General features: G+C 40.6%; 1 protein-coding gene across 1 annotated transcript; it reads right to left on the bottom strand.

Annotated features, from left to right (window-relative positions):
- Positions 1-918: 918 nt before the first annotated feature.
- Positions 919-22,608, bottom strand: SUPV3L1 (Suv3 like RNA helicase). Its single transcript, XM_076339400.1, has 15 exons — positions 22,365-22,608; positions 16,955-17,032; positions 16,580-16,687; positions 14,827-14,941; positions 14,084-14,252; positions 12,488-12,599; positions 12,124-12,201; positions 8,522-8,613; positions 7,405-7,585; positions 6,916-7,009; positions 6,012-6,231; positions 5,559-5,639; positions 3,867-4,043; positions 2,120-2,268; positions 919-1,733 (listed from the first exon to the last, which is right to left on the bottom strand). Exons 3-15 carry the CDS (start codon positions 16,641-16,643, stop codon positions 1,238-1,240), a joined length of 2,028 nt encoding a protein of 675 aa, XP_076195515.1. The 5' UTR covers positions 16,644-16,687; positions 16,955-17,032; positions 22,365-22,608; the 3' UTR covers positions 919-1,237.
- Between the last annotated feature and the right edge of the window lie 95 nt (positions 22,609-22,703).

Raw genomic sequence — 22,703 nt, 5'->3', positions numbered from 1 at the left:
AATACACAGCAGTTTCAGCATCTGATTCTTTCCACTCTCCAGTATCCCTACTGGGAGCTCAAAAGCATACCTTAAAGCTGCTCACACTAAAAACAAATGACAAAGCATGTGCATGTGTATGAAAGAGGCATAGCCTGGTGGTGCACTGTCTTAAATATTATTCAGTGACACTGCATCAGGAAAAAAAGAGTCCTTTTCTGGAGAACTTAATTCCAACAAATTAAACCTTCCTCCAGGTGGTAAGCACCTAACTTTTCCAGTTTACGATAGCCACGATAAAATAGGTATGTGGAAAGACTACTGGCACAAATATCAACCCACAAGCTGTTACTTAAACTATAAGCTGTTATGTGAGCTTAAGTAAAATATTTTATGTCTCCTCTCAAAATTCAGATATCACAAAGTGGCATGTGAAGCAAAAAAACATTTATGAAGTGCAACAGGACAAAATAATTTGTATGAAACTGAACTAGAAAAGTCAAGGAGAAACAGACATCTGAATTTCTCAAAAGTAAATAAATTATACCTATGCCTCTAACATCTCCTCCTTCCCCCCAAAAATCATAATCCAACTTTTTTTTTTTTTCTCTCCCCAGACTTTGCCTGAATCGGTGTGATGAACTTTTCCTAGGAGAAAGAATACAATTTGAAGAGCAAGGACAGATTTTGCTTTGCTTCAGTAATTACCCCTCAGATGACAGAATTAGAATTTACTCAAAAATTCCTGTGACCAGAATTTCATCATTCCCCAACACATTAACACATTCGCCTCCTTCCACATTTTCACAGGACACAAAGGTTAGAGGCGCATGAATCCTATCACCATTCTGACCCAACTTCCCACCAGGTTGTTCATTATTTGTTCATCATCTGTTAAACTCTGCCCTTTGGGAAGGGATGGAATGAGTAGCTAATTCATTACTAGTGAAATATCTGACGTTTATTAATGATGTGAGGATATCTTGCGAGAAGACATCAAGTTCAAATTTTCACATAGCAGTAGATCATACACTTATGCTGAACACCATGACTGAAAAAGTGTACAGCTGACCGGTAAAAACAAACTTATGGCCTCTGAGCTTTTAAGAGTCCATTTCTCTGAGTGCTTCACGTAACTGGTCACAGGAGAAGGAAAAACATCAAGGAGCTGCAGCAGTGTAAACATGAAATGCCAAAGAAGTTATTAAAATAGTATTTTATTTTATGAATAAAAACTAAACAGAATTAGGACATGGTTCTATTTTTTCTTTTTCCCTGTTTCCTTTGAACTATTCTGATCATCTCTTTTTGAACCAAGGCCATATCTACCATTCCTGTGCTGATCGTGCCATTCACTCTCCAGCTGTCTCAGCATTTCTTGTGTTAGAAGTCCTTCACGCAGCAATCTGTTGGCAAGAGATCCACGCCCATGGCTTTTCAGATCCTCCTGCCTTGTAGCAGACCGATAGGCTTTCAAGTTCTTTGCTCTTCTTTCTCCCGGAACCTCCACTGCAATAGAGAGTGCCTCTGTGGATTTTGCACCGTGACGGCCTGAAGCCACCCTGGTATCCCTCTTAGTCCTTGAAAGAGGAAAGTCTTCTGACACAACTTCTGCTGTGCCAGGAGCAACTGTAGATTGTGAAGCTCGGATCAGCTTTGTGATGTTGCAGACACCAACTTGTATAATGTCGTCTAGTTTTTTCTGAATATCCCTTACAAGGACAGCATCAGGGAACATATCCATGAAGCGGTAACTGAAGAGGCAAAACAACACACAATTAAACCTTTTCACTAAAGGACTGCTGACTGGGACAAAAATGAGATACGTACTATGTAAAGTAAAAAAAAAAATTATTACGTGTTGCATGGGAAGGCCACTGTATTTTAAGTGGCATTTCAGCTGCTCCAGTCCAGGATCAACCTTGTTTCTAACTTTCTGTCAGTCACAAACTGTTCTCTGCAGAACTCATGACTTGCTCCCACAACATAGCTACATTTGCATTTGTCAAGATCCTCTAAAGGGCCCAAGGAGCCCATACTGCACCACATACACACGGGCTTGAAGACACTGCTTTTCTAGGACTGTAAGTCATAAATATTAGGAAAAAATAAAAATAATTTTCAAGCAGAAAGACAATACCTTAACCACAGATAGAGGTCAAAAACATCATGAACAGCTTCAAGGTGTACAAGTTCTTTGATGTTCTTTGGAGCGGCTAATGGCCATTTGGTGTGCCGACAGAGCCAGTCAAACGTCAGAGGCTCATTTCTACTGAACTGTCTGGCGAACTGAAAAGCAAGCAGATTCAGTGAAGTCCTCAGTTAGTCAGGAAGGAAGAAATCCCAAATCAGTTAAATTCCCTTGAGTCTGTATACACAGAATACTCCAGAAAATACCTGCTTTTTTTTTTTTTTTTTTTTTTTTTTTTTTTTTACACAGCCCAAATGCCACACATTCTTTTACTTAATTACTCAACACAGGAGTCAGTCTCCTTTCCAGGGCCTCATTGACACAATTTGTCCATGGGCCATGCACAGTTAAGCAACAAAAGTATAGAGCTATCCAGAAAAGCCTAACACTGAAGGCATATGATTTCATCTAGCAAAGCAGATGGACTTTGTCTTTTTTTCTTCTCCTGCTCCTATTCTGTTAATTATCTTGTTTCAGATTGAGAAATGTTAAATGTGTTCCCTGACTTAGGAAAGACACTATTCACAACCCAGATTAATCCGCACTAAAAAGCAGCCCTTCTGAAACCTAGACATCTCAGCTCTTTTACTAAGAGATAAACAAGCCAAATAAGATTTAAATTTAAAATTTTCAGGAACACTGATGACTTGGAATAACTGTTTCCTAACTGGCTGATATCAGAAGTTTTTGGGGTTTTTTTTGCCAAGGAATGGGGCTTAAATTCACAGAGGCATACACAACAGCCTACCTCCCTCCAACATCACGTTATGCCCCTCTGCACCTTCATTACTTGGCATCTGAATGCTCAGCATTTTCTTAATGAGGCACATTTTTCTTTTCACCTCTTTAAATTAATCACTCAATTTTTAAAGAACATTATTAGCCATTTTTGAAAAGCACAGGTCTAATATCTGTGACATGAGGGCACCACATCAGTTTCATTTTTACACTATTTTATTAAAAATGTTTAACAGAGTCTCTAAAAGGGGACAAAGGCAATACTGTCTAACAAAGTAACAGTCCCAAACAAAATTATTAATCCTGAAAAACGGTAATCAGCTGACTACAAATCCCTCAATCACTCTGGGGGCACAGTGGGAAACAGTTCATCCAGGCCTGAAAAGTGAAATGACGTAATTCTGAGAGCAACTTACAGCACTGTATTTTCTGGGGGTTTAATTCTATCTAACTGTATAATAACATCAGCAATCGCACTTAATCCCATTCTTTTGTTTTGTTGACAAGCAAAACCTTGAAGCAGCACTATCTTGGTTTTTAAGGACTACTTTTAGACATACTGTAGTGCAAAGCTTAACAGTGCACAAGTGACTACGTAACACAATTCTGATCTCTCCCAGTTCGAAGATCACCTGCAAGGCAAGCAGTAGGATTCTCCGAGGCAAACAGCAGAAAAACTATCCAAATTTTAATTTGCATCACAAATTGAGAATCAGTTCTCAGAAGTTAAAAGCTTTGGCCAATAAAAATGGTGAAGAATGCAATTTTAAAATATATATATCTCTCTCTCTCTCTCCAGCTATTTTATATCACTACCTGTGAGCACTTTAAGAATGCTCTCAAATGATCTAATGACAAAACCCACAATAAATATAGCAGCTAGATACAGTCTCAATGCACCAAGACCCACTTACTCCAATATAAATACCACATTTTTTGGAGGAAAAAAATAACTGACCTTCAACAATGTGGTACACACAAAAGGCTCTTTTCTGTTCAAGGGTGCAGTGCAGAAGACATATCGTGATCGCAAATTTAGTGGAATGTGCTGAATCATATCTGCTAGAAATTTAAAGTCATCAATATTGCAGACAAAGTAAAGCCCATCAACTTGTGAGAGACTCACAAAAATATCCTGTGAAAATATAACCAAATGAAGAGGATGTTATTACAGGAGAGGGTTGTTAAACTTTGTATTACCAAACCAAAAAATGATTTAGTGTTTCAAAGGCTAGTTATACTGAAAGAACACTTGAAAAATATCAAATTTGACCACAGTAATAAAAAAGGGGGCAGGGGAGTTCCCTCTACTCTTTTAACAGGATTTTCATTAAATTCTCTAACACAGGATCAGAGGAGAAGACATAACACACTATGCTTTATTTAAACATTTTCAATTAGTCTCCTAAGTAACAAATACAGTGTTCTGGAAGTGTACATTTTAGTTACAAAGAACACCATCACATGGACCAGTTACTACTATGTTTAGAACTTGTTCCAGGTTTGTTACTTAGCACGACCCAAAAAGCTAACTTTACAGTGTAAAATTCAATAATTGAGATATTTTTAGCCCAATGTCAGGAATAGATCTATTTTAGGAAGAAAGAAATCACAAGATAAATACAGTATTGCAATAGAAGAGTTCAAAGAATACCTGAAACATAGGCAAGGTTTGGAGAAACAGGAGATGCCACTGCATATTGCAGGGGGAATTTTTATGGGCCCCAAAATTGTTTCTCTAGTGTAAATCTTTGAAAGATTTTTTCAAAAAATCTTTAAAGAAACACTGAGCTTCTTAATTAAATATGTGACTGAATACTTAAGGGATCAATAACAACATGGTTTTTTAAACTTAATACTTCTATGCTAGCCCAGAAACTCTCAATAGTAAAATGTTGAAGATGCGCTGTCATCCTACCAGCCTAAGTCTCCCAGGTCTCCAAGTATAATCTTTTACCTTGAGGATAGAAATCATACACTTTGCTACATAACAGCACATCAGCAGACAACAATAATACGCATTTAAATGCGTGAAAGCTGCTAAGAATTTCTCAGTGTACTAAAAACTGTGATACTATTTTTTAAATACAGCATTGGAAGCTTAATTTCTATTTTAAAAGGTTTAGGCACTTCCAAAAATTCTAGTATCCAGCTAATGATGAGATCAAGTAGATCCCACAAAATCTGTTTTCTCAAAGTTAAGCAGACACTGTTTTACCATGAAGTCCACAGAACCAGGAAAAAATCAGGTAGCTCTCAGATGTGCAGAAACTTGACATGACCAGCCCAGTTTCCCAGGAATTTATTTCACATAAATTTATCAAAATTTCAATCTCTAACATTTTCAGCTGCAGACCAAAAAGTCTACATTTAAAATACAGGGAAGGTGAAATGACAAGGTTGTTGCACACTCTTCAACACGTATAAACATATTTACACACTTCAACAGCTTTCAAGTTTATTATAACACAGTAAAGTTAAGCATTCTAAATGTATTTGCAGTCATTGCTGCGGTAGAGAAGAATCCAACTGATAAAAGATGCACACAAGGCTGGCTGTTAGGTTCCCAAAGTGCATGTTCGTACAAAAGCAGTGACCATAAGCAATGCTTAATTTTTAAAGCAGAAGCTAGTATTTTGATCATTCTTACAATTAGATTGGATAGAGTGGCATCAGGGAGATGATAAGCAAACATTTCTATCTGCTCAGGAGTAGGATGTAGGCCAGCTGCCTAAAGGGAAAATAAAGAAAAAAATTTCCATTAATTCTCAATATTGTTCTTAAGTTAATGCATCAGAAACAAAATCTAGAAAGACAAAATGCAAGAAACCAAAGCACCCTCCAGAGTCTGGTTTATTTAGCACACTTATCTGGAACTTAAGAACTTTTGTGTTTGAGCTTTTAATTCTTAAAAGAGCAGCTTCAATATAAATGAAATATTGCAAGCCTCCAAATGGAACATATATTCAAATTCACTCCGGCATGACACAATCCATTTTTATCACTGATTTGTAAACAGACACAAGGAAAAATAATTTGGGATCAGAACACAGTAAAACAGCTCCAGAGCCCATCTGTACAAACTGGGTACTGAGCCCCTCACCTTCACAGGGCGCACAGACTCACTCAAAATTTCCTTCAGCTGCACGAGGTCATCATGATGCATTGTAGTGACTTCTCCTTGTTTGAAGGATGAGCCATAACGCCCAGCTCTGCCTGCGATTTGTAGAGCCTGAGAGGTTGTAATGGAGTCTATTTCCTTTTCTCCCTTCTCATTGATAGTTGGCTTTACTATAGAGTTAAAAATTATTCTTTTTATACACCTGAAGTATTTGAACAAAAACAAAGAGGAATCCTTTTTTGCAAATTATTTCCAATATACAACCTACTACAGAAGAATGAAAGCCTCTTTTTTTTTTTTAAGCTTTTTTCCCCTCTATAAATTAAGGGACCACAGATACTACTTATGGACACAGCACATTCAGTAGGGCAGCATAAGACTACTGGTTAGTTGCAGGAGAATCATCATCCCTACAGACATCAGTCGCGTTCTAATAGGGTCCCAATCCATTCATCATCATCTGCCTCAGTAGTTTATAGCAATGTGACTGCATCGCCTTCAGCAACAAAATACATCTGAAACTGGAATGAACTTGCTCTACATCTCAGAAATGCAAGAGACTGGTACTCTGACTACCTAGCACATCTGACTCCAGTGAATCAAAAGGATCTTAACAGTGCCTACTATCACACAGAATTAGGCCAAGGGAGCCATTTAATTCTTAGAATCAGTTTTGAAATTAAAGCTTAGTTCTACCCAATCAAATTGATCACTACTTCAGAATTAAAATGTATGTACTGTGTTATCTAGACATAGCTGATATCTAGCCAAATTAGTCAAACTGGAGAGAAACAGGTGAGGAAATTAATGCAGGTATCACACCCGCAAAAAAAAAAAAAAAAAAAAAAAAAAAAAAATCATACCATAACCTGCTCCAAGTACTTACAAATTGAGTCCCATTCCAATTGCATCTGTAGCAACTAAAATTTTGCATGGATCATCAGGATCATTGAATTTCTTTGCCTGTTCAAGTTTTGTTCCTAAAACAGAATGACAAAACACTTCACATAGCAAATTCTTCTTACAAACAAAGACAATGTATCATTAAGCCCAATGCCTTTATAATAGGCTGAGGAAAAAAAAAAAAATTGGTATTTGGCTGTTGTTGGGGGAAGGGGGCAGGAGGGATTTAAATCATTCCCAGAGCTGTGTGTAGACCTCATTCAATTATACATCTATCTGGAGATCAATATGAAGTACATAATAAAGGTCTAATCCCAAGATTAAAACACCAGTCAACAAAAGTTGATTACTTTCTCTAACTATATAGAGGTGCAAAACTAGGAAAACTTGTACTGCTTCATTTTAAAAGTTTTTCTAAGAAAGCAGCAAGAAGCAGAACGTTCCCTTAAAAATAAAAGGAAGAGTGCTTTACCTGGTGGCAGACTGCCATATATGACAGCACATTCTAATCCTCTGGCTTCAATCTGTCGACTGATAGAGTAAATGTCATTCTTACTGAAACAGACAATGCAGTCCCCAGGACGGAGGTTATCTAAAGATTCTAAGGCATAATCCAGCACAGTAAGAGGAGTGAGTCTCTTGTAGTTTCGGACCTAGAATCAAAGGAGTTGTCAAAGATAATATGTTTGTAAATGAAAAATTCCTGTGGAATATCAGCCAGCATGGTTATTATCACAATTGATTGTAACACTGAGGGACCTCTCACAGTCCTGAAGGGATAATTACTGGGGAGAAGGTTACATACACCTTATGCACTTGCATACTTGCAGCACTTCCCAAGCTGAGAACTATACGGCCTTTTCAAGAAACAGAAGAACTATATATTTTTACATGTAAACTAGATTCAAGAAAAGAAGTATGCAGGCTATGTAGCAATTCTATCAATGAGAGTCTGTTTTCACTCAGTCATCTGAATGCTGTAGCTGGTCCCCTTTCAGAATTACATGCCCCACCACACACAGATATATAAAGCTAGAGCTAATTCACCAGGAAATCACGCAGGCTGGACTTTCTTAGGACTAAATTTTATGTTTTTAAATACTCTTCACAAAGGAATCGTCCCAAGAAAAAAAAAATATTATGACAGTAAAGCTGGGTTTCAGAGATCTTTCAGTCACTTTCTTCTGTAGGTGTTAGCTCTTTTAACTCCTTTCCTCATCGTATGGAGAATAATTATCAACAGATCCAGTAACCTCAACAAACTTGCGGGCACTGTGCCATCCAGGAAGAACAGAACTGTAAAGAAAGCCCCTAAACAGCTGTAGCATTCCCTGAGGGGAACTCAGCAAAGCACTTATCTTCTTTAAGCAAAACAATACCACTATGGGGAAAAAAAAAAAAAACAAACAAACACTAAACAAGTTTGCAACATCTCCTTTGGTTTACCGGAATTGAGAAACATTTTAACAAGAATTCCTGCAAGAATAACTTTCATCAGTGATACCCCCAAAAGACCCTAAATTTTGGCCTGTTTTCCAGCAAGAAGGACCTGATGTTCTGTCCATAACTTTACAGAATTAAAAGCTTACTTCAATTTCCTCCCCTGTAGTGTACATGAGCTCTGTCACCAAGTCAATAGCAGCAGCTTCTCCACAAACGTGGATTTCTTCCGCACAGAGTCCTGAACAAGACCCAATGAAATAAAATGCAAAATGTTACATATTTAGAGACAACAGTAGCTTTAGCTGACTTTTACATTACCTAAAAACTACATTTTGCTTGTTAAACACATCAATGAGGGCTGTATTTCACCTCCTTCGACATCCCAAATCAGTACCTAAAGCCTCTCCCACAATATGCTACTTCCTTAGAGCTGCTCTTGATCTCATATCAGCAAGTGATGCTTGGAAATCCATTAGTATGATAATCAGAGCAGCTAATACCTTGTTGCACCCTCTCAGCCAAAACAAGAGGTACCCTCAACCACTGAACAAATGGAGCAAAGCTTTGAGTATGTTTTATTTACTACTAATGTTTTACTAACTCCCAAACCACAGCAGAACTGAAGAGCTTTATTTTCTGCATGACTTTCTAAAATTATGAATACATCTCTAATGCAGTCAGAATAGAAAAAGGGAAAAAAATAGGAGGTAGGGGAAGTGTGACAAATCATCCTGTTAAACTTATCATCAAAAGCAGTGAAGGGAAGGGTGGGGGGAAACCAGATTCCAAATTTCTGTTCAAAACCTGAGGAAAAATGAGTTTCAAAAATTCCTCTTGAAAAATTACAAAATTATCAAAAGAAGCATTCTTCAAAGAATTTAACAGATCAATGCAGCTCTATAAATGAGCCATTTGAAATTAACACTACAAAATATTTAAAGTTCGCCACGTTGCCATACACTTAACAGTATCTCTTCATAACGAAACCTCTGAAAAATTGTGTTGTTTTAATTGAACAAAAAAAGCATACTTCTAGAAAATAATCAATGTAAAAGGACAGCACGGTGTTACAACACAAAGACTCTGTATTATCCAAGGAATCAAAACTAAAAGAGGCATCTGTATAACTTAGAGAATAAAATTTTTAAAAAACATTCATTAAGTAAAACATGACAGGTAACTTGCTGCCATACAGACAAATCCTTTGAGGCAGAGTATCTCTCTCTAACTTGCTGTGAGAATCATAGAATCATAGAATCATTAAGGTTGGAAAAGACCTCTAAGATCATCAAGTCCAACCGTCAACCCAACACCACCATGCCCACTAAACCATGTCCCTAAGAGACTCATCTACACGTCTTTTAAATACCTCCAGGGATGGGGACTCAACCACTTCCCTGGGCAGCCTCTTCCAATGTTTCACCACTCTTTCAGGAAATAAATTTTTCCTTACATCCAATCTAAACCTCCCCTGGCGCAACTTGAGGCCATTTCCTCTCGTCCTATCACTTGTTACTTCGGAGAAAAGACCAACACCCACCTCGCTACAACCTCCTTTCAGGTAGTTGTAGAGAGCGATGAGGTCTCCCCTCAGCCTCCTTTTCTCCAGGCTGAACAGTCCCAGTTCCCTCAGCCGCTCCTCATAAGACTTGTTCTCCAGACCCCTCACCAGCCTCGTTGCCCTTCTCTGGACACGCTCCAGCACCTCGACGTCCTTCTTGTAGTGAGGGGCCCAAAACTGAACACAGTATTCGAGGTGCGGCCTCACCAGGGCCGAGTACAGGGGCACGATCACTTCCCTACTCCTGCTGGCCACACTATTTCTGATACAGGCCAGGATGCCATTGGCCGCCTTGGCCGCCTGGGCACACTGCCGGCTCATGTTCAGCCGGCTGTCGACCAACACCCCCAGGTCCTTTTCCAACAGGCAGCTTTCCAGCCACTCTTCCCCAAGCCTGTAGCGCTGCATGGGGTTGTTGTGACCAAAGTGCAGGACCCAGCACTTGGCCTTGTTGAACCTCATACAGTTGGCCTGGGCCCATCGATCCAGCCTGTCCAGGTCCCTCTGCAGAGCCTTCCTACCCTCGAGCAGATCAACACTCCCGCCCAGCTTGGTGTCATCTCCAAACTTACTGAGGGTGCACTCAATCCCCTCATCCAGATCATCAATAAAGATATTAAACAAGACCGGCCCCAGTACTGAGCCCTGGGGAACACCGCTCATGACCGGCCGCCAACTGGATTTAACTCCATTCACCACAACTCTCTGGGCCTGGCCGTCCAGCCAGTTTTTGACCCAGCGCAGAGTCCACCTGTCTAAGCCGTGAGTCGCCAGCTTCTCTAGGAGAATGCTGTGGGAGACAGTGTCAAAGGCCTTGCTGAAGTCCAGGTAGACCACATCCACAGCCTTTCCCTCATCCACTAGGCGGGTCACCTGGTCATAGAAGGAGATCAGGTTGGTCAAGCAGGACCTGCCTTTCATGAATCCGTGCTGGCTAGGCCGGATCCCCTGGTTGTCCCGCTCATGCCTTGTGAGCACCCTCAAGATGAACCGCTCCATAATCTTCCCCGGCACCGAGGTCAGGCTGACAGGCCTGTAGTTCCCCGGATCCTGTTTCCAGCCCTTCTTGTAGATGGGCGTCACATTGGCAAGCCTCCAGTCATCCGGGACCTCCCCCGTTAACCAGGACTGCTGATAAATGATGGAGAGCGGCTTGGCGAGCACCTCCGCCAGCTCCCTCAGCACTCTCGGGTGGATCCCATCCAGCCCCATAGACTTGTGAGCGTCCAGGTGGCATAGCAGGTCATTGACTGCTTCCTCTTGGATTACGGGGGGTTCATCCTGCTCGCCGTCCCTGTCTTCCAGCTCGGGGGGCCGAGTACCCTGAGGATAACTGCTCTGCCTGTTAAAGACTGAGGCAAAGAAGGCATTGAGTACCTCAGCCTTTTCCTCATCCTCAGTGACAATGTTCCCCCCTGCATCCAATAAAGGATGGAGATTCTCCTTGGCTCTCTTCTTGTCATTAATATATTTGTAAAAACTTTTTTTGTTGTCTTTAACGACAGCGGCCAGATTGCGTTCTAGCTGGGCTTTTGCCTTTCTCATTTCTTCTCTGCACGACCTAACGAGATCCCTGTACTCTTCTTGAGTCGCCTGCCCCTTCTTCCACAAGCGGTAAACTCTCCTTTTTTTCCTGAGTCCCAGCAAGAGCTCCCCGTTCAGCCAGGCCGGTCGTCTTCCCCGCCCATTCTTCTTACGGCGTACAGGGACAGCCTGCTCCTGCGCCTTTAAGACTTCCTTCTTGAAGATCGTCCAGCCTTCCTGGACCCCTTTGCCCTTCAGGACCGTCTCCCAAGGGACTCTCTCAACCACCGTCCTGAACAGGCCAAAGTCCGCCCTCCGGAAGTCCATGGTTGTGGTTTTGCTGCCCCCCCCTCCTTACTTCACCAAGAAGCGAGAATTCTATCATTTCATGGTCGCTAAGCCCAAGACGGCCTCCGACCACCACATCTCCCACCAGTCCTTCTCTGTTGGTAAACAGCAGGTCAAGCGAGGCACCTCCCCTGGTAGGCTCACTTACCAGCTGTGTCAGGAAGTTGTCTTCAAGACATATGAAGAAACAATACTCGCTTTTATTTTGCATCACATATTGTAACCACTTATGAATATACTGACTGCTAAGCTTGAATTCAATGTGCCATTTATAGTCACATTAAATTCATTCATTGTCAACACAAACAAGCTTACCTAGAAGGGCTCTTGTCCAAGCCCACCCTCTGGCAGGATCTCTGATCATCTGAATTTCATCAATCACAGCAACTTCATCTTAAAACAAAAATGAAAAATATGATGCACCAAGGAAGAGCATCTAGAACAGCAATACAACACAGGAAGGAACTCGAAGGTTTTCTAAAAAAGGTTGCTCAAATCAAGTTAATCCTCTACCACCACAAAGCTATTCTGAGATGATCCAGGTTTTATTAACTGCTCTAACGTAGTTCAGAAATTGTTCAAATAAGAGTGAAAAGGAATAGCTCAGCTACTTCAAAGTCCAAGCAATAATACACATAAAGATACCATAGATATGACTGAAACAATTATGTGTACATACAAGGCGTATTAGTGCTGCACATTTCAATGGTACAAGCAATATGAGGAGCTTGTCTGGCATCTTCATTGGCATACACACGCTCTTCTCCTGTCACCAAGTCACATGGCACATTCTAAAGGAATTCAGAAAACTCACGTTAAGTTTCTTTAATATAACAGAATCCCCTTTCCAAAGGGGAAAAAAAAAATCAGTTTCTTAAAGTAGCTTCTAAGACAGTGTAATGGAAGCTATCCAGAAAATAACTACTCAGCCTTTTGAGACTTGGGCCCTGTATTTAAGTCCTATCAGACTGAAGGGTATAATGAAGAGGTAGTATCTGTAATTAGATGCCCTCCCCTACTCCTGCAGGAGATTACATCTTCCTCTGAGCATTTCAGAGCTGTCACATCTGCAACAAAAGAACTGTCAGAAAAGCTGTAGTACAAGGGACTCATAAAGCAAGGCCCAGCAGTGAAAGAGCCTTGCAAGCTCCAGCCTCCTCCAGTTCATTTGGTGATTGCCCTGTTGGGTGTCTCACCTGCTGCCTTATACTCACACAGCAAGAGTTCATGAGGACTAGCTGTGAGAGACAGCAGGGGCCACCACCCTCTGTCAGCTCTACGCTTGCTGAATCTCAGGCAGATGGCTGCTCCTTCCATACCCACCTGACTTGTAGAGCCATGCAGGAAGCCCTGTTTAAGCCTCAAGGGCTACATATGATCCATGAGCTGCCAAGTGAAAAGCCTTCACACACACTAAACACATGGGAAAACAGTGCAGTAACTCTACTAACAAGGAACATCACTACATGGTATCCACATTCACTACACAGTACACGTTACAGATATCTCCTAGGACAAGACAATCTTTCTTAGGTGTTGCTCTGATAAACCAATAATAGGAGTTACAAATTCTAAATCATAGACATCAAAAAAAGAGAAATCACAAGATCATTTGGTAAACCCTACCATACCTACACACTATGCTGCATTAACATGTGATATGTTATTGTAATGCTTCAGAACTGGTGTGGTTCTGCGCAGCTGGAAACACACTGGTGAGGAGCCTTCAGAAAGATGCTGGAAGCAATAAAAAAAAAGTACTAATGAAAGCTTCCTCTAGGGACCTGATACAGGGCACTCCAACTCAACACATCTGAAGCTGCAGAACTTTTTATTAGGTGGTTGAGTGACATATATTTAAACATTGAAGCAGAAGGCTGAGGGGAGTTAAGCAAGGGTAATTTCTTCTGTACAAGCTAAAATAAAGGTCAGGGGCAAAAGAAGCCATGGTTTCCATAATGAAAAAGCTAATAGTAGAACCTGGCTAAACCCAGGGAGGGAAAAATTACAGGAAAATGGAGGCAGGTTACAGGGATGATTGCACAGCATGTGCTTTGGGGAAAGTGATGTTCCATTTGGGGAAATGATGTTCCATTCTGCACACCTAAGGCAGAAATGCACAACTGGTATTCACATGAGCTGACACTACTGCAAAGCAAAGGCACCCATTCAAGCACACTGCTTCACGGACTACCTTAAGCAACCACAGTACTTTACAAACATGCATTCATGAGACTGTTCCAGTACTAAGGATGTAGGTAAGTAATATACTGACAGCATCATTACTCTTTTGGAAGATCTCATGAGCCAGAAGTTTTAGTGGACCACAGTATATTCCAGATTTTGCTGACAAAAATCTCTGAATAGCATGGTAAGTTTTTCCACTGTTTGTAGGACCAGCATGGAATATTATCTTTCTCTGAATAGCCCTGGCATCTGGATACCTAAAACATACACAGAAAAGCAGATCTGTTGAACATTTATCTGGTGTTCTGGATACTGATTCAGGGGAAACTGCAAATTAGCTTAAACACTTACTTATTAATAGACTTTTTAATGTGTGTTGAAAGATCAAGTTCTTAAATAGAGACAGTATAAAGAGGTTACTATGTCTTATACATTCATCTTCTAAATGATACAATGCTTTCAAAGATTTAGAGTGGAATTCACACGATGCCTTCAAAATAATTCTCATTACTGTGGTCTCTCTCCTTGGGTATATTAACATTTTAATGTTCTGGCGTGCTACCTCCCAAACAGATACAGCCAGAAGACAGCTTTCTGGAAAGGCAATACCAACTCAGCAACTTTCATAGCTGATATAATCTTATTTTCCTTTTAATTGATTGCAATATATCTTGTAACAAAGATAAGAGTTCCTGACACAAATTATTGTAAAAACAGAGAAATCGAACTGAAAATATAGTACAATTATACATCATAAAGCTTAAGTCCACAGACTATGAAATTCTATGACACTAAGAAAAGAAAACACTGCAACCACTTAAACACACTGACCAGTTGGGCGGCAATCTTAAATCACTGATCTTGCGCAGATCATCCATACAGTCCAGCATCGGAAAGATCTGCTTTGCATGCCTCAGGAAAAATGGGAAGAGATCATCCACATGACCTAGAAGACAAATCCTTTTAAGAAAGTTTGCATGCTTGTCTGAAGGTGTGTATCTTCATAATAAACTTTTTTAAAAAAAAAAAAAAAGTCTACTACTTCCACCACACACTTACGTAATTCTTTCAACTTCTGGCTCTCTACAAAGTTCAATAATTATCCCAATGGCAGAAAGGTAAACTAACATGAGTACATGGACTCATTAAGCAACATAATGCAAATACAATAGTATGAAAAAAAAAAATCTTATTTCAGTATATTCACTCTGGTTAGCCTACATGTCTAGAGAACTTCTAAATGAGAAGCTATGGAAAAGCTGAATGAGAAATAGTTTTTCTGTCCTAAGAAGATTTTAGCCTTTTCTTCCTAAATTAATGTGCTGCCTTGGAATAAAATAAAATAAAAGCTTCTAAAATTACTTTATGAATAAACAGAGAAAAACAGAATAGCTTGCAGCTTCCCTAAGCTACTAAGACGGGGGATGCTGGTTCAGAAATGTGAGTCTCCAATCCCTAGGTGAGAAAACAAAAATAGGAAAATCAACTCAGAAGAGACATGCAGGTTCACTCTTCTGAACATTTGCAGAGTAGACATGTGGCCTTAAAGGTCTCATTTCAGGTCACACTCCAATTGTCCAGCTCTCATAGAATTTCAAAGAACTATCTGGATCTAAAAAACAGTTATTATCAAACACACACACAAAAAAAAGCAGTGGGGGTTTTTTGGTTTGGTTTGGGGTTTTTTTTGAGAATTAGTATTCAATGAATCAAAATTATTGTGAAAAATTTAAAGAACGTAAAAACTGTAGTATTTTCAATTATCATCTTTGGACAAGCAAAACTCAACTAAAAAACTTCAAAACTGCCACAATAAACAACCCTTTACACTCCTATATACGTGAGTTTTAAGGCATTCATAAACAATGCTCATACATAAGTAAATAAGGAGCAGAAGTGAGGAAATCATGTGGAAGATTTTATGCACAACTAATATAAAAAGACACTTTAAATCTCCTAAGACAGTAAACATTTACAATCTACACATTTACATTTTAAGACAAAACTAATGGTCACTGTAACCTTTAAATTACCATCATTAACAACACATATACTACGCCAAAGTTCTGCAGCTCAAACTGTGGAGAAGGCTGTTTCTGATGCTACCAGCTAGCATCACCTCTTAGTTAAGTGCCGTTGATTACAACACACAATGCACTAAGCAAGCAAACAACACTCACTTCTATTAGTGCCACACGGAAACAAAGCATAGTCACAGAGCTGTAGTCCCAAGTACTTAAAGCCACCTGGCCAGGAGAAAGCTCTCAAAGTGCCCCCTAGTGACTACTGAATTTTTAAAAGAGGAATAAATGGAACAGTACTGTTCTCATTTCAGCAATGAGCAGATGCTATAAAACAACAGGCTGCTTCTTGCTAAGACCTCCACCTCTTTTGTTTCCACTTCAGAAGATTTAAGGACAGAACGCTCCATAGGATGGGCACAAATGTTTCTGACAGGGAAGCAGTGATTTTGAACCTCTTTTACAGCATAGTAGGGGGGGTCTGCAGGTACACAGGTAAGCATACAAGTCAAAAACAAGAAAAAAAATGCGTATTTTATTTTACAAGCACTCCAGATACTTGCCTGCACCACAGCATATATCATTGAGAATAATATGCAAATCAGCACTCACAGAACTGGATTCCATGATATACTTCCTAAAGCTTATAAACGCTTGGTGAAACAGGCGAGCTGCAAAAAAAAGGAACAAAGTGAACGTGACTGGGATCACAAAACCATATCTGTAAACACCCAACAAAACACTGAAGTAGGCCATTAAAAACCATACCTTAACATGAGATACTACAAGTAAATATAAAGGTTATTTGAACTGAGTGACAGAGACAACCTAAACAAGCAGTGTCGTGGGACCCATAAAAGATCAGATCTACCTAATACCATATCCAAATAAAAACAGATTTCACATTAAAAAAAAAAAACCTTAGAACATTTTCTTACCATCTAAACCATTTTCTGCTCCTAGTCTTTGGATTTCTTTTCTTTTGTAGAACTTATTTAAGTTTTTTAGAACTTCACCTGCAGAAAGAAAGTAACATTTTTTTAGTTTGCTCAAAATTAAATCAATTCTGCTGACGCGAAGATCATGGCTCATAGTCTCATTACTTTGGAGAGAGGGAGCCTTTGCCATGCTGAAGAGACTCAAATGATTTCTCCCTAAATTAAACACAATCAACGATTGAGCCTATTGTGGAAAAGGACAATCTTAAACCGCAGCAGAGTAAGAACTGCCATGAAGATGAGGTCAGTATGAGAGATGCTCTCCCTGGTACTTGATAGGAAAGCATAAAGGTGGGAACCTGCAGCCAACATGTTATGGAACAAACTAATTACAATTTTGGGGTGTTTTTTGTTTGCTTTTTATCAGCATCTATCAGGAAACAGCAGGTTTTAATGTGAAAAGTAAATCTGCTTAAACCACTCCGTGACAGCTTTTACTAAAAATCCTGAGAGACCTTCTTCCCTCCACACTGCTTCCAAGACACACTCTCCAGAGAGATCAGGCAAACCAGATGCAGTGTTCTTCCTATTTCTCAGGTTAAATAAAGGAGGAGAGGAGGAAACTTAACAGACTTTCTTTATATATATGACAAATTACTCAGATTTGTTTGTATAAAATCTCTTATTATAAAGTTACTAATAAATGCTTTCCCTCCCCTGAAAGGCAAGTTCAGAGTTGCAACAAAACTGTATTTACTAATGTACACTCTGAATTTAGTTTATTAAATGATAGTTAAATCACAATGGCAAAATTGTGTCCACTCCCCATCCATAGCAGATCAGAAATTCACACCAACCTAGCAAGTATCATGAGCACCTATCCACAAACTTATGTTATTCTCAAAATTCAAGTCTACAAACCCTGTATTATAAAATGCTAGGACTGATACATAATGCAGCACACCACTGGTCTGCCAGCACAAGTCACTGAACACAACACTGCCAAGCTCTACTCTCCACAATTAACTCCATAATTCTTTGAAGTCTCTGCCACGACATGGAAAGCTTCCCATGAGATCATCCTTGCCTCTCTTTCTAAAAAACTATACTCTAGAACAGAGATAACCCACTTTGCGTAATGAAAATCATCAGGTGACAAGAATATGGCAAAGTTCAACTGCAGGCAAAGCCAGAAGCACGAGAGCAGTGGCTATATCCCATACCCTGTGCATGGTTACTGTAGTCTATTAACAGACTAACTTACAGTCTGAAATGTCCACAAAGGTAACTAAGCAAGATTGTCAGCAGGCTTACATTTACTACACAGGCATCCATACTCTCATCAGAAAATGTTTAAGGGCCCGGACATCGAAGACAGATTGGAAAACACCACATTAAAAGAAAGCACAGGGCTAAATTCTCTTCAGAGCTTCCATAAGAAATTATAACAGTTAACACCATCATCAGCCATGCATCTAAATTCACAACCTAACTGGCCTTACTACAAGATTAAAAGGTCAATGCCAGAACATTTGTTACTATCCAAGGCAACATGACATTGGGACCATCACAACCCTCAACATCCAAGGTCACAATCCTTCCTAATACTTGTCTTAACAGTAAGGTATATCAAAACAAAACAAAGCTGGCATTGCAGTCCAACTAGACATGCCCACATTAGCTTAATCCAACTGCTCATAGTACTATTTCTACAGAAACAGCTAGCAATCAGGGTACATACTCAGGAGATCTGTGCCCTCCCTCTACCATTACCCTTTTTACCATTCACTGCTCTTTTAAGATTTCCCTTTCTTTACCATTTCCTCATTCTAGAACAGTATTTTAGCTCTTACTTCTCAATTACTTTGACTTCTCAGCAGCATTTTTTAAGGTTCTGTGTAAAAAGATGGCCTGACTCTGCGGTTAAGTTCAGAAATTATGCAGTTAGCCTCCAATGTATCAGGTTCATTTAGATGTTTCAGCCCTATTTGCAGGAAGACTTTTCAGTCATTTTCCTGCATCTGAGACAACAACAGTCCATTTCAGTAAGCCTGTATGCTACCACTGGGGCAGCTGAACTGCTTTATTTTAAAATTCCTCCAGAACTATTAGACTTCTATTGTCCAGTCCAAGTGGCCTTGTGCATTTAACTAATCCACTTGTTCAGGCACCCCCTGTTTCCGATGCATGAATTGCTGACAATCTCGTCTTTCCTAGCTTACATTTCTCACCAGCAAGCAGAGCCCCGTGGTCTGACAATCGAAGCCACAGAATTGACATTCAATATGACAGCTGAGCATTAGGGTTCCAAATCAACAACCGTATCAAGGATTCTGTGAAGCCACAGGGCACACAGTGCTGATCTTTCATACAGTAGATTTTTCTGTTTACATTTATTTAAAAATTGTTAATGTATCATCTCCATGCCAGGAGGCCCACATTCAGACCAAACCTAATTTGTGCTGCCCACTGACTTGGCAACATTCAGGTCTGATACTGAAGATCATGAAGCCAGGTACCAATCTTTCAACCTCTGTACTGACAGCAGATCACTTACCTTCACAACATCTTCTCTCATTGCTCTTTACACACCTTTCTTTTGATACTACATGCCTGAGCAGACCTTGTGTCCCTTTCACCCTCCTATCTAATTTTAAGATGTTTCTATTTTTCTTTTTTTTTCACATAACTGCTCCTTAGATATTTCACTATAATGTGCTCGTGTATTACCTAGTCACTCAAAAATTAGCTTGTTCGATGAGGCAATCATATAAGGGGGTTAGCAAACACCTACTTAGATCTTAAATCATCCCGTCATACAGTAATTTCATATTGTTCTATTGTTGCCCGTAACACTGTGCATTCGGGCTTTTCACAAGGACATCACCATCACACAAATATATCAGAAACATTACTAATGTAAAAGTAATGAAAGGCTACAGAAAGACATATTCTGCCATAATATCTGTAAGAAAAGCTCAATAGCAAAGCTCCTTCTAACTGTAACCTACTTGATGCACCAAAATTGAAAGCATACATCATCACTCCTAAGGATCCACTTCCTATGAAGTCACAGATAACAGATGCAGCCGTGAATGAATTCCACTACATGCCATTAAGCGGCAGATTTGTTATAAAGGTTTTGCAAAAGTAAGCTTCTAAAAAGGCTTCTGTTACGCTGACAGTGTTTGACTAGTGTGAAAACTACAAGCACTGTCTCACTTCAGCAAGTAACAAGCTAACAAGGTGATTCACGCTGGAATTATGCACACTGTAAGTAACAAAGTTTCTTCACAAGCTGTAGTCAGAAAGCCTGTAAATATAAATTTTTCTTTACTGAATCTAGTTCAGCATTTGACAGTAGAATCTGACAGAGTATCTTCATTCAAAATATAAAAAAAAACCAGATGCATGATACTGTGTGTGGTCAGAATCTGAGGCGGGGAAGCAAAGGAAGACTATTTGTTTCATAAAAAAGAATGGATGATATTTGCTAAGGAAGGTCTTATTCAGTTTCCTCTTTAACATTATTGATGGATTTCAAAATACAAAATTACTGACAGCACTACAGGCCAACAAGCCAGACTAGCACCATACTGGTCACCTGGCTGGTATTCCTTGCAAGCCTTGCATGAAAGAACTTCAGGCTGTTTGAAGTTGTTAATTTTCGCCTATGGGAACATGAATAATTTTAGCCAATCTGTTCTCTCTCAACAATTTAGCAGAGACCAAACAATCTATATTTATTTTCCCAGAGCATTTTAGTTGTAACTTTGAAGAAATCTAACATAACCGCTTATCTAATAAACAAGACAACGAGTAATGTACAAGTAAGATGCCACCATTCATATTTATTGGCATCTGAGGAATGCACTACTAATTTAAGCTGACACTCAAAGACAAGTCTGAAAACAACACAGATTTTTTGCATTACAGCTGTTCAGAATTTTTCCTCCTAACTAGGCTTTTTAGCTGTCAGGGCCAGCTATTCTTTTCTCAAGGGCTCTGAACAAGTTAAGATCATTTTCCCATGTTTCCTGTACCTAGGGTTAATACAAATAATATGCCATCAGAACACTTCATTAGGAGAACATATAAAGAAAAAAGTTTCCACTTATACCCTCAATGCTTTGGAATCACCAAACATCAAAAGGAGCAAGAACTTCTTTCTTATTTATCGAGTCTTTAAATATAGGGTTCTGGCACAGCTAGATAAAATAAGACCATTCCTGAGCAGAAGACTGAACACAGATGAAGAATGAACAGGATGTATGGTTTGTAATTAAACACTGAAAAAGGAGTTACAACTCACTCAATGGTTCTTGAGATATAATTACATATAAAGACATCAAAGAACAGAAGTGTAGACCATCTAAAGGTGAACAACACAATTTCTTCCCTGTTTCCACTTAAATTTCAAAAAAATTAATGTGTCAAGTAAAGTGACAGGATATATGCGTAGCAGATACATAAAAGAGAAACATAAAACATTGAGAAAGATGTTCTTTTACTTCAAGACTGAAGTTCAAACTCCTATTCTGCTTCTGACATACTCAGCAGCTCTCGTAACAGAGGGCACTGAAGCAGACAGTTCTTGACACAGCTTTCCCAGTTGATACACAGAAACCTACACTCAACATTTACTTGCTCATACTTCAAGATGTGCAAACCCAAGAATACACAAACAGACTGCACTGTTCTAACTAAAAGTTAAACTTAAGTTTTAACACTGATGGCCAATAACTAGAAATACTGAATGCTTTGCCTGATTTTGATCTAGGCACATTCACACACAGACAATGATCTGTCTATAACACCAATATTTGAGAAAACTATGACTTCTAAGTTCAGATACAGTTACAGTTTCAGAATGCCACAAGATTTCAGTTTAGCTGTGGGACCTGCCCCCCGTGCCAAGCACCTTTATCCTGACTGCGTCGAAACAGGGAGTGGAGGAACTAGGCCAACAGATTTTTCCTCCACACAAGGCACGCCTAGTGGGCCTTGGTAAAAACCTCACTATCGGTCGTATTACCTCACCTGACAGCTTTTATCCCACTTTCACCTTCGCGGGCACGAGCAGCTACACCGGTCAGACAAGCCGCAAGGAAAGACTCCCTGCTCTCAAGAGATAAAAACCCAGGAAACAACCCGAAAGGAGCGGCGGACCCCGCAGGGGAGGCCAGACAAAGGCCGCCCACAGGGCTCAGAAGGCCGCCCGGCGGGGCCCGCCAACTCCTCTCAGCCCTCACGGCGACCTAGCTGCCGCGGCCCGAGGGACCCAGCCCTGCAGGCAGGCGCAGAGGGGCAGCACGCCTCCGGTCCTGGCGGGAAGAGCGCGGGCAAGGCCCCCGCCGCCTCACGGTCCCTGCCTAACGGCCGCCACCGCCTCACGGACGCCCGCACTCACCCTTGTCGAGGGGCCGCGTGAGCTCGGCGCCCACGTCTTCCCCGGCCGCGTCGCCCACGGGCTTCAGCGGCACGGGAACGAAGAGAGACGTGTCGGGGGCCCGGGAGCTGCCGTCCCCGCCAACTGAGGAGGAAGAGGAAGATGAGGCGGCGGCGGGGCGCAGCCGGGCGACAGCGGCCCCCCCATGGCGGAGGACGAGCCCCGCGCGCGACGGGAGCCGCAGCAGCGGCCACGCGCACCGCCTCATCGGCAGCGAAGGGCAGCGGCGGCGCGGGGCTCGCGCGTCATCGCGCGGCGACCGACCGCCCTCCGCCGCGCATGCGCAGCACCGCCCTTATG

The sequence above is a fragment of the Aptenodytes patagonicus genome, chromosome 5 (assembly GCF_965638725.1).
Source record: "Aptenodytes patagonicus chromosome 5, bAptPat1.pri.cur, whole genome shotgun sequence".
In the NCBI taxonomy this organism is placed as follows: Eukaryota; Metazoa; Chordata; class Aves; order Sphenisciformes; family Spheniscidae; genus Aptenodytes; species Aptenodytes patagonicus.
This window is presented reverse-complemented; position numbering and strand designations above follow the sequence as displayed.

Coding starts and splice junctions, on each gene's coding strand:
- SUPV3L1 (XM_076339400.1), bottom strand. CDS start 16,643: ATGGAATCCAGTTCTGTGAGTGCTGATTTGCATATTATTCTCAATGAT. Junction 14,253..14,826: donor TTAAGATTGCCGCCCAACTG/GTCAGTGTGTTT, acceptor TGTATGTTTTAG/GTATCCAGATGCCAGGGCTA. Junction 7,010..7,404: donor ATATGGCAGTCTGCCACCAG/GTAAAGCACTCT, acceptor ATTCTGTTTTAG/GAACAAAACTTGAACAGGCA.